A 15277-nucleotide genomic window follows, 5' to 3' on the forward strand; every position below is an offset into this window, starting at 1 on the left:
CTGTTTAGGAAGAGAAAGGAGCCACATACTATGCAGATGAAATATGAAACTTTGTCTTATGCTTACAAACAATATGCGAACTTAAATATAAAGTGCAGAGAGCAAATGCAAGCTGATAAGTCCCAATTATTACTGTTTTACAACAACTGAATGAGCAACGGGTTTATATGGAGTTTTCAGTATCAGAGAAAGTAAAGTTCACTGGCTGACACACAATTGGCTAACAATTGTTTCCACTACAGATGCAGTGAGAAGTGAACCTTGCCAACAAGCAGATCCAGTTTTTACTTCCCTAAGCACCAGCTGGGACACTCTGATCAACACCTTGAACTGACAGGCCTTTATCTTCTATGAACCAACATGGAAAGCAATCTTAAAAATGTCCTGGTCATTTCTTTTGGATTTTTACTTCTATTTACAGCATATGGTGGGCTTCAGAGTCTGCAGGTAAATGTAACTAGATTAATTAGTTCCTAAGTTATATATAACTATAGCTGCATCAATCCAGGCAAGGGGGTGTGAAACATGAAAGTCTTTTCATGGTATCCTTGAGGAATACATGTAATTGTCTAGTGTGGGTTGAGATAATAGCCTTGCAAAAACTGATTTTTACCCAAGTTCCAGAGCTTCCCTTAAATATTTTATCCTGGTTATGCCCTTGAAGGGCTCAGAAATAGAGGGGATATTTAGGAGTAATATGTCACCTGCAGAAATAGTTCTAGAAATGCCGAGCTCTGTAAAGAAATGCCTAAGACTTAAGTAAGCCATGAAAAGGAGACATGCTGTGCAGATTTGTGCAAGGCCAAAAGCAGGCTGCACCCTTTCCATCTTAGGAGCTCAATTTGTGATTTTGTCAGATCTCAAATCGAATTTTGGAATAAAAGGCTAGTTTGAAAATCCCAGAGGCTATGGCTACGCCAGAGAGTTTTGCCAGCAAAACCCCAGTTTTGTCAACAAAACTCGTGGAGCATGCACACACAAAATGGGATTTGCCAAAAGTATCTCAACAAAATACAGCACTTTTGCCAGCAGCGTTTTGCCTCAAAGCTTTGATTCTGATGACAAAAAAAATCTGTGTGGCCGTTCTGCGGGCCTTTCTCTAGACAGACAGGGCATCCGCAACAATGTACTGTGTTGTGCATTTCGCTGTGCTTCCGGGTGCCTGTTATGTCAAGAGAGCAGATGGGCAGCCACTGCTCTATTGACAGAGCGGAGTGCTCTGCCGATTGGGTTTTGTGTGCGGCTGCACTCCGTCAACGGAAGTTTTGTCAGGAAAACTCTCCCAACAGTGAGTTCTGTTGACAGAGCTCTGTAGTGTAACCTTAGCCAGAATGCTTCCGGAAGGGATGCCGGTAATTCAAGAGGTGGTTCTCTTCCTTCTGTGGCCCCCTTTTGATGAAGAAAAAGGGTGCACATTTCAGTCATGTAAACGTAACATGACTGAAAAGTCCTGTTAAGATGCAGTCTAATAAATTGGAAACCTGATTAGCTGGCTGGATGGTAGCCTAGCAGGGATCTTTAAAGAATTTCTTTTCCATCTCATGATTTCTTGAGTTCTGACTAATAATATTTAAATACTTGGAGCTGGCAAAGACTTTTTATATGGATTTTTAAATAAGAATCCCAGGCTGTGCTGATTTGCAACCCAATTTGCATGTCAATCGAAGAATGAGTTCCTCACAAGGGCTCAGTGGCAGTCATGAAGGGAAGTGGCAGAAGTTAATATTGCTTCAGGCAGCTTTGTTCCAACTGAGATCTCCAAACAGTTCTCAGACCCAGTCAGGAATTATGGGCAGCCGGTTCTTTACCTCCACCTCTGCGTGCTGAAACCTGCTAAACCAATTCCCCGTCGAATACTGGCGGAAAAGCTTCCAGAGGCTCAGGTGAAGGATGAGCTGAGGCCATGGAGGTGGTACCATGCCCTCCTCCAGCTCTGAAAGCTGGCCAAACTAGAGCTGGCCAACTACAGCTGGCCAAAAAATTGTAACAGACTAGTATTAGGTCAAAACGCAGTTTCAGCTAAATAAAACTTTGTGCAGAAAATATGTTGATTTCAATAATGATTTTCAGTGGGAAAAAGCTGAAACCAATCATTCTGAGTTTCATTTCAGCTTTGTATTAAATACAAAGTCAAAACAAATCAAAATAGGAAAGCAGAAACAACGCATTATTACCTTATTGAAATGAAACATTCTGATGAACCCAGATCACACTTTTTTGGAATCTTTATTTTGTGGGAAACTTCAAAATTTTGGCTTTTCATTTGGCTGGGGACCTCTTACTCTCTCTCACTGGTCATGTCTTCACATGCACGATCTTCCGGAAGAAGATCCCCTGGAAGGTGTCTTCTGGAGGATTGTCTTCCAGAAGATTGGGTCCACATGTTAAATGCATTCCGAAAGAGCCACCCCTTCCTATGGACGACTGTGTCTACACAGCCACGGATGGTCTTCCAGAAAACAGGGGCAGGAAACGCTGTGGACAGGGCCCCATGGCTGGAAAGGTCTCCTGGGGGCACCGGCCACATGCTACATTAAAGGACCCCTCCCAAACAGCCCCTCTCTGCACATGCTGCTGAGGCCTGTTGTGCTGCTTACAGCAAAGCTGAGCCTGTGCCTGGTCCTGACCCTCAGAACTCACTGTCATGGACCTCAGCAGCACTCCAGCTGCTGGATGGGGCTGGTGGGTCCTGGGCTTCCGGTGTGGCTCTCCTGGCCCTCGGATAGCGCTGCTGTAAGACATGGAGGGTGGGTAGAGGGAGAGGAAAAGGGAGGAAGTTCAGTACCACCTCCTGGCCCTGGTTGCTACGCCCCACCCATGGGCAGCTGCCCCCACCCCTGACCTGAGGGACAGACACGTCCTGGGGATGTTCCCAAAGCAGTGGCCTGTGTTCCCTGCATGCTGACCCAAGCTGTGCATGGCCTGGTGGATGGTTCTGACCACGGTGGGCCTCCCCGGCCAGGAACACACTAGTGGCCGAGGCAGAGTGCATTTGGACACGGGGAGTCCCTGCCCAAGGGGTGGGTGGGCTGGGCACAGGTGGGCACCCCAAGGTCCTCGAGTGCATGGGTCTGGCTTATGGGGCTCTCCACAGGGGAGGGTGCCAGGTGTGATCTGCGGAAGTGCCCGCAGCCCCAGGGAGCGCTCCAAGGTGGGACATCTGGGGTTGGGCCGTTGCATGTGGGCCTGGGTGTGCACCCTCAGGGGATGCATCATGGTGCACACTTACCGGAGGCTCCCTTGAAAAGGTCGGGTGATGCCCAGCTGGAGCTGCCCTGGCTGCTGGAGGCGGAGAGCAGCTCAGTGATCAGGGAGCCTTCCAAGGACTCGTCCCCAGATGGGCCCTCCAGCTATGGGGCACTGGGCTCTGTGGATGGTCTGGGCTGGTCTTTGGCTGGACCTGCCTCCCCCTCCAGTGTGGCAGAGGGCTTCAGCGCTGCTGTCTCCATGGTGTTGCCGGGTGGGGAGATGTCATCCCCTGCAAGGAGGTCCTGCATCTCCCTGAAGTAGGGGCAGGTTGCTGGGGCCTGCCCAGACCTGCAGGTGCTGTCCCAGGCCCTCATGTACTCCTGCCTCAACTCCTTCACCTTCCGTCGGACCTGGCTGGGGGTCCAGGAAGGGAGGTCTCGGGCAGCCAGGTCATTTGCACAGTGTACAAAGGCAGGGGCATTCCTCTGGTGCCCGGTTGTGTCCTGGAGGACCTCTTCATCCTCCCAGAGCCCCAGGAGGTCCTGGAGCTCTGGCTCTGTCTTGGACAGGACCCTCCTTTTTGTGGGCTGATCGGGGTCCTGGCTGCCCTTGGCTGGCTCCCTAGGGGTGCCCCGGGGGGGTCTGGCTGCTAGCCATTCTTTGGGCTCTGGGCTCCGCTGTCGCTGCAGGGGGCAGGGGGGCGGGGGTGCAGCACTGCATGTGCTGCCTGTCTCCACACTCTCAGCTTCCTGCCGTGGGGTCTCTGGGTCCTTGCAGCTTTAAAAGTGTCCAGAGCCAGAGACCGTACAGCCCCGCTGGGGCTGCCTGGAGCATCTCCACACTCCAGTTGACTGCCGCCATGGAGGACCACTCTTTCGGAAGAAGGGTCTACACATGCATTCTTCTGGAAGAAGGTGGTCTTCCTGGTTTGGCAGCCACGTACGGAATCCAGAAGAGGTGGTGCATTCTTCTGTATTCCTTCTGGAAGAGCGCCTTTTATGTGTAGACACTCCAAGGATCTTCTGGAAGAGCCCTGGCTTCACCCTGTGTGAAATGTCAGAATTTCCCAAGGAATGGAAATTCCAGTTTTTGACCAGCTCTAATTTTAACACCTTCTGCTCATGAAAGTTATTTATTCTTATGAATGTAGCATGTAGGAGCCCTACGCTGGGACTAAGACCCCATGGGTTTAGGCAATGTGATTAGCTAGTCAGCAGAAAGCATGCTGTAATTGTCACATTTGTGTACTCTACTAATTAATCTATACATCCAAGAACAGTAGCCAGCCACTGAAAAATCACTCGTCTCTAGACTGGTGGGCAGCAGACAACCAGATGCCCACCTTGTAACATGTCATAATAGCAAAGGATAGGGAAGACATAATTTTGGCCAAGGACAGCATTGTGATTTCATGCTCTTATAGGAAAAAAAAAGTGCCCAGTGGCTTACATGGGCATACGCAACTTCAATTTTTAGGGTATCGTTAATTCACATTGTTTTAAAAATTCCAAACCCAAACTGTCTTGGTTGCAAACTAAAACCCTGGATCCTAATCCCACTCTGAAGCTCAAATGTTTAGACTGTTTATGATCCAAATCTGAATCTGGATGAGAATTTTGAAAGAAGCCCCTATCTTTGATAACTTAAACCACGCCCCTGGAACTTGGATCGGTAGGGAATGTTCAAATACATATCCAACTTCTGACTTGCACGCTACTTCTGGCCAACACCAGTTTGAATATCCCTTTCCCCACGCCCCTTTTTTCCATCCTTACCCCTGTGGCTTTGCAAGCATTGATTTGTCAGCTATCAGGGCTCCCCTTCTCACTGTAAGTATTTAACACATGCACATGGTAAATTCTGGGTCAACTAGTTTTTTTTTGTTTTGTCTCCACAGAGCAGTCTGCACTCTGAGGAAGGCCTGGGCGTTGCCTCACTAAGTGTTGTCTATGCTGCCCTCATTCTCTCTTCCATGTTTCTCCCGCCAATCCTCATTAAGAAGCTGGGCTGCAAGTGGACCATTGCAGGCTCCATGTGCTGCTACATCACATACTCCTTGGGCAACTTCTACGCCAGCTGGTACTGATGGCCTATTATACTGTTCTGCCAGAGTTTAACTAGCAAAACCCGGTTCACTGTATTTGGGTTAGATATCCAGAGGGGCAATTTCTCCTCCTTAGAGGGTGATCAGTGTTTGCATTGCTTACTTGCAGAACCAACCGAATGGACAACTACTTGGGCACTGATGATATATTGGGGTATAAAAAGAATTAGAAGTTTAACAACAGCAAGATACTTCCTTGCTCACATACAGAGGGTTAACTGATGGGGGTCAGGAAAAAAATTTCTCCTGTGAACATGTTGGCAGGGCTATAGGCTAGGGACGATTTGTCTTATGTTGAAGCAGTTAGAGCATCAATCACCCCTTAGGATCAGGTGGGTGCAAGCCACATGATTAATTTCCTGTCCCTGCAGAGGGATGAGCAGTAAGGCACTGGTGAACCCTGGTCTAGCAAATCTTTTTCTCTGGCTTGTTTAAGAATGGGCTTGAGCTGCAAAGTTTGGATGGTTGAGCTGAACTTTCCCATAGTTTGGGGATGAACCAAGCCCTGGGTTTAAACATTTGAGAGCTAGTTACAAAGATCCTGCCCAGCTACAAACCAAACTTCTCTGGATCCATTTTTGAGGGGGTGGGTTCTAGTCCATTTATATATTTCCATCAATATCCTCTCAAAAGAAGAAAGCAGCTCAATTCACGTAACTTTTTAGACCAGTGTAACAAACAGAAAGCCATAGCTGAGTAAATAGAGAGGTTGCCCTACAATATACCACTGAAGCTGCACTTTTGTATGTCCAGCATTCTTGTAGTGCAGGTTGTCATAAGTTTCCCCCCCTCAGTAAAACATTGGTCGGAGGCTAGAAAATAAGGCTGCTAAGAACAGGATTTTGGATATTTTTAGAAAAAAAAAAGACATAGGGAGAAAACAACTAGCCTAGTGGTCTAATAGGCAATACTTTAGTCCATCAGTGTCTATCCTAGAAACAAAAGAAATATTACATTAACAAAATCCCCTGTAATTTCCCCAAATGTGGATTCTCAACATGGTTAACCCATCTGCAGAAAAAGAAATAGTGACCCAACTCCATCCACTTTATGCTTTGCCATTTCAGGTGTCTGCATAGATCATGGATGGGCAACCTTATTTATCATCATTTCTTATTATCATGGCATAGAAAGTACACCTCTAACCCGAACTTTATTGGTTCGTGTTTATAGTTGCCAGAGACTATCACAGAGAAGAAAGGAATATATCCAGCCCAGAATGAAGAAAGGATTAACAACAAATAAAATAAGAGAAAAGAACTGAACTAAAATTAGAACTGAACCCAGTTCATCCATTTGAGGCCACTTAACTTTTGGAGTCTTTATTCTATCCCAAATGCATAGCCCAGACTTCCTTTCAGCAACAAAAATGTTTTAAGTCAATTTTCCCTTTAACAATCCTTTTTCAAAAATATTCAGGACAAGGTTGCACCTTCAAGCCAATGCTTGTGGGGATGCTGAGGTATGAGGGAACTGGGGAGCCCCTGCCAAACACTTTCAAAGCTGCAGTGTGCTTCATGCCAAACAGAGATCCACTTGTCACTGGGTATGGGCATTGGGGTCAGGCACTGGTGGGCCAACCAGTGGCTCTGGCCTGCTCCAGGCATCAGCCAGGGTTCAGATCTGTGCTGATGAGACAGCTAGCAAGAAGGTGTGAGTGTATGGAAGAAGTGGAGTGGGACAGGACAGAGGGCAAGCCTCCCTGAACAGGGGATGTTTGGAATGTCCATGGTTTGGATGTATTATTATGTGTGTTATACATGTGAGACTCACAATAATTTAGCTTATGTATATTATTTATAGAATGCAGTGCTCAAAAGATCTGTCTTGGAGGGCAGATAGATGGACAAACAGACACAAATCTATGCTAAATAAAATATTCTTTGGCAGGTACACGCTAATCCCTACCTCCATGATCCTGGGACTTGGGGGAGCCCCTCTCTGGTCAGCTAAATGCACCTATCTCACAATAGCTGGCAATTCATATGGCCAAAAGGCGGGGAAAATTGGAAGAGATGTCATCAATCAGTATTTTGGGATCTTCTTTCTCATATTCCAGTCTTCTGGAGTCTGGGGAAATCTTATTTCGTCTTTGATATTTGGACAGACTAACACCAAAGGTAATATATATGTATATCTAAACATCTAAAGTATAATATTACCTTCTTCCACCTTTCCATCATGCACGGTTTCTTAAAGAAAATAAGTATTGCTTTCAAAGTCTACCTTTTCCAAACTAGGTTAAAAAAAGACACGCAGAAGAATACAGAAGCAATTTCATGGATGTTTTGGGGTGTAAAGTCAAGTGTATTTGACATTTCTAAAAATGCAAGTTTAATCATGGATGATAATTGAACTGATTTTGAGGTTATTTAGATTTAGTGCTTAAACCCAATGCCAGTGAGAGGCAGAAATATCTGCTGACTGGAACATTCACACGGGACTCTGGACTCCTGTGTTCTAACCCACACTCTGGCAGAATTGCCATATATAGTTTAGACAAGTGACCTAACTTCTCTGCCTCAGTTGCACTAAACAACACAAGATCCACAGAGCTGACAACTGGTTGCAGACCCTGTGCCTGCAGCATAGATCCCCAGCTGCCGCAGAAGCAGCCAGAAGCCCTGGGCTAAGGGCTGCTGCCCACGGTGACCATAGAGCCCCGCAGGGGCTGGAGAGAGAGCATCTCTCAACCCCCCAGCTGATGGCCGCCATGGAGGACCCAGCAATTTCGACGTTGCGGGACGTGGATCGTCTACACGGTCCCTACTTCGACGTTGAACGTCGAAGTAGGGCGCTATTCCTATCTCCTCATGAGGTTAGCGTGCACGTGTAGACGCAGCTAAGAAGTCCTGTGGCACCTTATGGGCTAACACATATTTTGGAGCAGAAGCTTTCATGGGCAAAGACCCGCTTCGTCAGATGCATGAGTCGGGGCCCGGGGGGGCTGGTTCCAGAGGAGGGTTTAAATATAGGCTTATGAAAAAGAGGGAGTCCCAGTCAAGAGGAAGAGTTGACAAGGTCTGTTCAGTCATGGAGGATGTGGCCCATTATCAGCAGTTAATGTGGAGTCGTGAACCTCAAGGCTAAATCTACACTAGCTGATAGGAATAAGGGGACTTCAACGTTTGCAGGGTCCTTTCGAAAAGGACCCCCGCATAGACGTGCGAGCGAAATGTGGCACTTCTGAAGTGTGGTGGCTGGCAGCATGCTAATGAGGCACACAATATTCATTTCAGTGTCTCATTAGTATTCTCTGATTTGGCCATTAATGTGGCCATTTCGAAGTTTTCCCCTAGTGTAGACGTAGCCCGAGAGGAGAAATCAGGTCAGTTTGGTCAGGGAGTATGTGGCCCATTATCAGTAGTTAATGTGTAGGTGTGAACATCAAGAGCTGAGAAACTGCTTTTGTAACTGGCCAGCCACTCCCAGTCTCTGTTCAATCCTTGGTTGATGATGTCAACTTTGCAAATGAATTTTAGCTCTGAAGTTTCCCTTTGGAGTCTGTTGGTGAAGTTTTTTTGCTGTAGGACTGCTACTTTTAAATCTGTTACTGAGTGTTCAGGAGGATTGAAGTGTTCTCCTACAGGTTTTTGTATGTTACCATAGGCTCTGTTGTGTGTAGATGCTCTATTTTGAAATAGCCAACTGCGTTTTGAAATGCATTGTGTGGAGATGTGTTATTTTGAAATAGCTTCTTCCCAAATAGCTTCTCAAATTTTTTGAAATCAGGGCACGCTTTTGAAGGCATCCTGGCTACATGACTATTTTGAGTTCGAAATCAGCACTTTTGATGGGCTGTGTGGCCACCATTATGCACATGATGTGCTGAATATTCATATCAACTCCTCATTTGCATTTCTGAACAACTGTAATTTACATGCCCCTTCCATAAGGGAGGGGTAGTGTAGCCACGGCCTTACTGAAGTAATCCTGGGCAAGACTTGTATAACAGAGTGGAGAATGGGTCTGATTCTGTACTCCAGTCCTTTGCCCCTGAGCAAGGCGAATATATGACTCATTACCAAATCAGAGTAATTAGCACCAGCACAAGGTGCAAAGCAATGGAGATATCTATTCTCACTAGTCTTTAATTGCATTGTGGCTCACAGATGTACGGCAGAGCCACTTTGACGAGGTTCCCCCACTCTCACATTTACATTCCCACATTTAGCTTAAAACACTGAGGCTGCTTCTGTGGGCCTGCGCTTTTATTTCATCGACTGGCTTCTTTGGATTTTAGTGACTGCTGTACTTGTGAAAGAAGATAACTTAGTAGCTCTCAAGTCTGAAGCTGTTTTTATCTAAACAGTGAAAACAGGCCCAGTATAAACTTCCCACCATTGCCTCATTCTCACCCTGATGTGGAGGCATGTTGTGCACAGGTGAGACTGAACTCTGATCTCAGGTCATTCAGGCTGTGTTATTTCGGAATAAGCACATCTACACATAAAGGCTGCATCTACACTTGCACTCCTCTTTTGAAAGAGGCATGCAAAGGAGGGAAACAAAAAAATGCAACTGAGGTGCAGATTTACATATCTGGCACTCCATTTGCATATTCTTCTTTCAGAAGAGCTTCATAAAAAAGGGAAGAAGGGTTCTCCCAAAGATGGGGTTTACTTTCCAAAGAGCCGCTTCTACCCTGCTTTTCTTCTTTTGAAAGAATATGCAAATGAGGTGCCAGATATGTAAATATGCACCTCATTTGTATTTTCAATTTCCCTCATTTGCATGCCTCTTTCAAAAGAGGAATGCAAGTGTAGACGCAGCCAAAATGTGTACAGAAAGAGCACTCAGCTATTTCGAAATAGAGCGTCCACACACAATACAGCATATTTCAGATCTAAGCCCCGGTAGGCACTGTGGCTTATTTCAAAATAGCCCCTATTCTCTGCCTACACAGCCCCTATTCTGAAATATGTATTTCTGAATAGGTGCTATTCTTTGTAGAATCAGGTTTACAGAATTCAAAGTAAGCTGCCCACTATTTCGAAATAGCAGTTTTACTGTGTAGATGCTCGCAGAGTTATTTTGGAATAGTAGCCATTATTAAAAAATAACTTTGCTGGGGAGACATCCCTCAGTTCTTAGCCTTTCTTTTGACACACCATACTACAATGGTATGCTCATGTACTTCTCAGCACCAACCTTGTTTGTTTTTATTGAAGCAAGATGGAGAGGGGGAAATGTAAAATGTGCTCATTTGGAATAAAATCTTCAAAATTCAGACTTCCTTCCCACACTCACCCTTATAAACTAGGCCAAGCACCTCACAATAGTTAGCCATCTCCTGAAAGCAGAGGTTCCCGTAATATCTCAGGGAGGGCATGACATGCCGCTCGGCTGCATCACAAGGGAATGACATGGGAGATAAAGTTGTAATGGCGATAGCCACGTATAAAATACAACATTCCTTTGCTTCTCCCCTTCCTACTTTAGGTCAAACCTCCGTAATCCGGCACCCTCAGGCCCTGACCAGTGCCAAACCAGATAATTTGCTGGACCACAGAAGGTCACTATTGTCTCGCAGCATCACCAACACTTCCATTTTTTACTGGTCTCTTAGAAGACATTTAGGGGTAAATTACAGCTAAATAACAGCACAGAACACTGAGACAGGACTGGTGTCTGTAAGGAAACTTGATGGGACCATGGGAAACTTGGCCACACCCATGATAAGTAGTTGTCTGCTAACTAAAACCATGCCAGATCACAAGTTCTGAACTAGAGGGCTATGTCTACACTAAACTGGGGTTTTATAGACAAAACTTGTGGAGCATCTACACACAAAATGCATTCCGTAGACAGAAACTGTTGGGGGAAAAAAGCTGTGTCGACACTCCGGGGGACCCTTTTGTCAACAGAGCAGCTCAAAAGATGAATCCACTTTTATGTGTAGACAGGATCTGTTGACAGAAGTTTTGTTGGAACATCTCTTCTGACAGTAACTTCTGTAGACAGATGCTTCCAGTGTAGATGTAGCCGAGAGGTTCAACCTGTAGCACCATTTGGGACTTGAATTCCAAAGGTGCCGAACATCTACTGACTTTAGAGATGTGGGTCCTCAGCACAGCTGGAAGCCAGGCCTGATACTGCTGAAGTACCCTATTTTACCACCACTAGGCTATTGCACATGAGCAGTACGAGCACCAGGTTTTGCCTTATAAGATACATCTACACCTACAAAGAACTTAGAAATGGCCATGCTAATGGCCAAATTGAAGAATACTAATGAGGCACTGAAATGAATATTCAGCATCTCATTAGCATGCCACTGGCAGCAGCACTTCAAATGTGCTGTAGTTTGATCGCCTGCGGCTCCTCTACATGGGGGTCCTTTTCGAAAGGACCCTGCCAACATCGAAATCTCCTTATTCAGCTGACAGGAATAAGGGGATTTTGATGTTGGCAGGGTCTTTTTGAAAAGGACCCCTGTGTAGACGAGCCGTGAGTGACCAAACTGCAGCACTTCAGCCAGCAGCATGCTAATGAGGCACTGAATATTCATTTCAGTGCCTCATTAGTATTTTTCAATTTGGCCATTAGGATGGCCTTTTTGAAGTTTTCTGTCAAGTGTAGACACAGCTATAGAGTTGAAAACTTTATCGAGTTCTAGCTTTATTTTTCACTCCCAAGCCTCAGGACTGCTCTACATCATACATTACTCCACAAGGGGCTTTGTAGCAGCTGAGTATAGCCAGAGTGCAGCGTCAGGCAATGATGTAGAACTACTGAGGTAGGTCTGTGTCATCTGGAGAATCCCTTTGTTACCAGAGCTGTTCCCTGAGGGACGTTTATAGTCTGTTTAAGCTTTCAGAATAACATAACGGGTCTGGGACAAAACGAAGAGCTGACCCTGATTTAATGAACATGCTTCTAGACTACAATCATTTTCCTGAAGTTCTGCTGGTCCAAAGCTATGCAAATATGGCCGCTGGCCATAGCAAGGTGACCACTTTATTCACTTTGTTAACTTTTACTTCACAGCGCACCTGCACTACTGCCTAACAGTATGTCTATACTTGCCGGGTATTCAATGTACCGTGATCAGTCTTTGGCAGTTTGATTTGCCATGTGTTTAAGATGCAGCAAAATTGATCTCTCTGGGCTGAGACTGACCTGAGTACTCCATGCTATTGCATGGAGTAAAAGCAGTCAGTGTGACTCCAAAGACTGATCTACACTTGGGCAGAAAGTCAATTATATATAAAATTCTGCTACATCTATTCTAGCTAAGCTAATGTGCAGCTACTGCGTATCTGTGATCAACTTTGTTCCCTAGTATAGACCAGGCCTAAGTCAATATAAATTATGGTGTTCAGGGATGTGAAAAAGCTCCCGGGCCCCACAGTGACACAAGTTTTGCACCATTCATACTGGCTCTATGTCAGCCAGATACACTCTCCCACTGACATAGTGTCTGCTTCTTACATCCATGCAGCTGCACCAATGTAGTAATGTAGTGTAGACTTGTCCTGAGGGTAAATTTGATTTGTGAACGTGGTCAATAAACAGCCGGGGCACATGTCTGTTGTTTAGACTAAAAGCTGTGATAAAAACAAAGCAACTGCAATTAATGTTTAAAATAGCCACACAACAAACCTAATTAAGTAAGGAGTCAACCTAGATAAACTTTATTCCCACTTATTCATGAACTGCCAAGCTTTGCGATGAAAGCTGTTGAATTAATTTTGAGGCTCTCTTTTTCCTGGCATGTATGGCCTATTCAGATTCACAATTTTGATGACTATTTTGCATTCATATAACGAGTAACGAGTACATTAGGGAATTAGCATGGTGTTACAGAGCGACTGTGTGTGGCGGGGGAGGGCGAACTGTCATATGCTCAGCATAGGATTTATAGGATTTAAGAAAGCAAAGCCAAGTGGAGTGGGTTTCGTTTCAAATGTATTTACACACATACAAAGATCAGGAAGAAATGGTTCTTTGCAGGGATGGATTCTGGCTCAGTATCATCCAGATTAATCCAAATAGAGGGTCTCAAAATTGCCCTCCCAGACAGAGGGCTATTGGAATTTGAAATTCCATGAGGGAGCAGAATAAAGAAGGGTACTGCTCAGAAGAACACTACCGCCAGAGTCTCCTTCCTCTCCTGAAGTGCTAGGAGCAACCACATATGTTAGCTCATTCTTTAATATTATTTCTTCAGTGCCATCCATCCAGAAGGATCCCAAAGTCTTTTTTTTTTAACAAACTAATTAATAAAAATACTTTGATCTTTTTTCATTCATAGAGCTCAAAGTACTTTGTAATGAATGGCAAGCATCACTGGCTCCATTTTACCAACTGAAAAACTAAGGTTCAGAAAACTGATTACATAGCTAGTATTGATGAGAACTCATGTTGCCTGGGTACTACTTTTGGCACCCTTGTCCACTGTCCTCCCTGCTATAACAAGTATAGAAACTAAACTGCAGTGGATCCCAAGTGAAGAATTTAGATATACCCAAGTTAGGGTATGTCTATACAGCAGCCTTATTTCAAAATAAACTATTCCAGGATAACTCATTTCAACGTAAAGCTGCTGCGCACAAAAGTGTCTTTTGAAACAGCACTTAGCTATTTTCAAACATAGCATCTACACCCATCAGCTATGGTTACACTAGCAAGTTTTACCAACAAAACCCTCGTTTTGTCAACAACACTGGCGGAATGTCCACACACAAAATGTGTTCTATTGACAGTCTGTCGACAAAACTCAGCACTTTCGCTGGCAGCATTCTGCCTCTCAGCTGTAAGGCATAATGCTTCAGTCGACAGATTCGGTTGACAAAAAAGCTGTGTGAATGGTCTGGGGGGGCCTTCTCTCAACAGACGGGGCATCCAGAACAATGGGCAGCCCTGTCTGCTGTGCTTCTGGGTGCCTGTTTTGTTGATAGAGCAGCCAGGCAAGTCTGGCCACTCCGTCGACAGAGCAGAGCACTCTGCTGATTGCCTTTTGTGTGTGGCCGTACTGTTGACAGAAGTTTTGTCAGGAAATCTTTTCCGACGGTGTGTTTTGTTGTCAGGTCGCTGTAAGGTAACTGTAGCCATACAGCCTCTTTCAAAATAGAGCTCTCAGATGCAGTATGGCTTATTTTGAAACAGCTCTACTCCCTGTCTTAAAAGGACCTAGTTTGAAATAGGTGCTATTTCCCCATAGAATGGGGTTTACCAATTTTGAAATAAGCCAATAGCTATTTCAAAATTATTTCAAAACAGCAGTTGCATTGTGTAGATGCTAGGATAGTTATTTTGAAATAACCGCTGTTATTTCAAAGTAACTTTGCTGTGTAGATCTACCCTTAGGGATGTTCCAAAACCAGGGTTTTGGTTTGGCCCATTAGAAAAATTTGAGATCCAGATACTTCTGTGAACTTCAATTACTCAAAAAATGAGACTGAGTTCAGGCCTGTGATTACTGATTTAGGACCATTTATAGGTTATGGCTATACTACAAAGAGCTTTCAAAAGAAGCTCTTCTGGAAGATCTCTTCCGAAAGGACTTCTTTCAAAAGAATGCATCCACACACCAAAAAGCGGATCAAAAGAGTGGTTTGCTCTTTCAAAAGAGAGTGTCCACATAGCCCCACACTCTTTTGAAAGAATGGGCCAGGGATCGAAAATTAAGACTGTTCTTTCAAAAGAAGGGCCCTGCAGAGTGTCTACACACGTTTTCTTTCTATAGAAGCTTTCGAAAGGGGGCATGCTTCCTGAAATGGGAAAAGAAGAGTGATTTTGAAAGGAGTGCCACATTCTTATGATTTACTTTTGCAAGAATGCTTTTTGTGTGTAGACGCTCCATGGGCTCTTTCGAAAGAACCTCCTTTTTTTTTTTGAAAAATCTTTCCAAAGAACTTGCTATTGTAGATGCAGCTCTGCTGCTGCACTGGAAATACATGATAAGAGATGGGAGGACCAGTTTGGACAAACTAAGAACCTCACCTATTCAACCTTTGCTCAGAACTTGCACTGTTTTTT

General features: G+C 44.9%; 1 protein-coding gene across 1 annotated transcript in view; it reads left to right on the forward strand.

The window, feature by feature from the left end:
* Positions 1-357: 357 nt before the first annotated feature.
* The window catches only part of UNC93A (unc-93 homolog A), a 39685-nt gene continuing 24765 nt past the window's right edge, over positions 358-15277 (forward strand). The window contains exons 1-3 of the mRNA XM_074988676.1: positions 358-447; positions 5087-5268; positions 7184-7413. Coding sequence (XP_074844777.1) covers positions 361-447; positions 5087-5268; positions 7184-7413 — 499 coding nt within the window. The 5' untranslated portion in view covers positions 358-360. The remainder of the gene's footprint in view (positions 448-5086; positions 5269-7183; positions 7414-15277) is intronic.

The sequence above is a fragment of the Carettochelys insculpta genome, chromosome 3 (assembly GCF_033958435.1).
Source record: "Carettochelys insculpta isolate YL-2023 chromosome 3, ASM3395843v1, whole genome shotgun sequence".
NCBI lineage: Eukaryota > Metazoa > Chordata > Testudines > Carettochelyidae > Carettochelys > Carettochelys insculpta.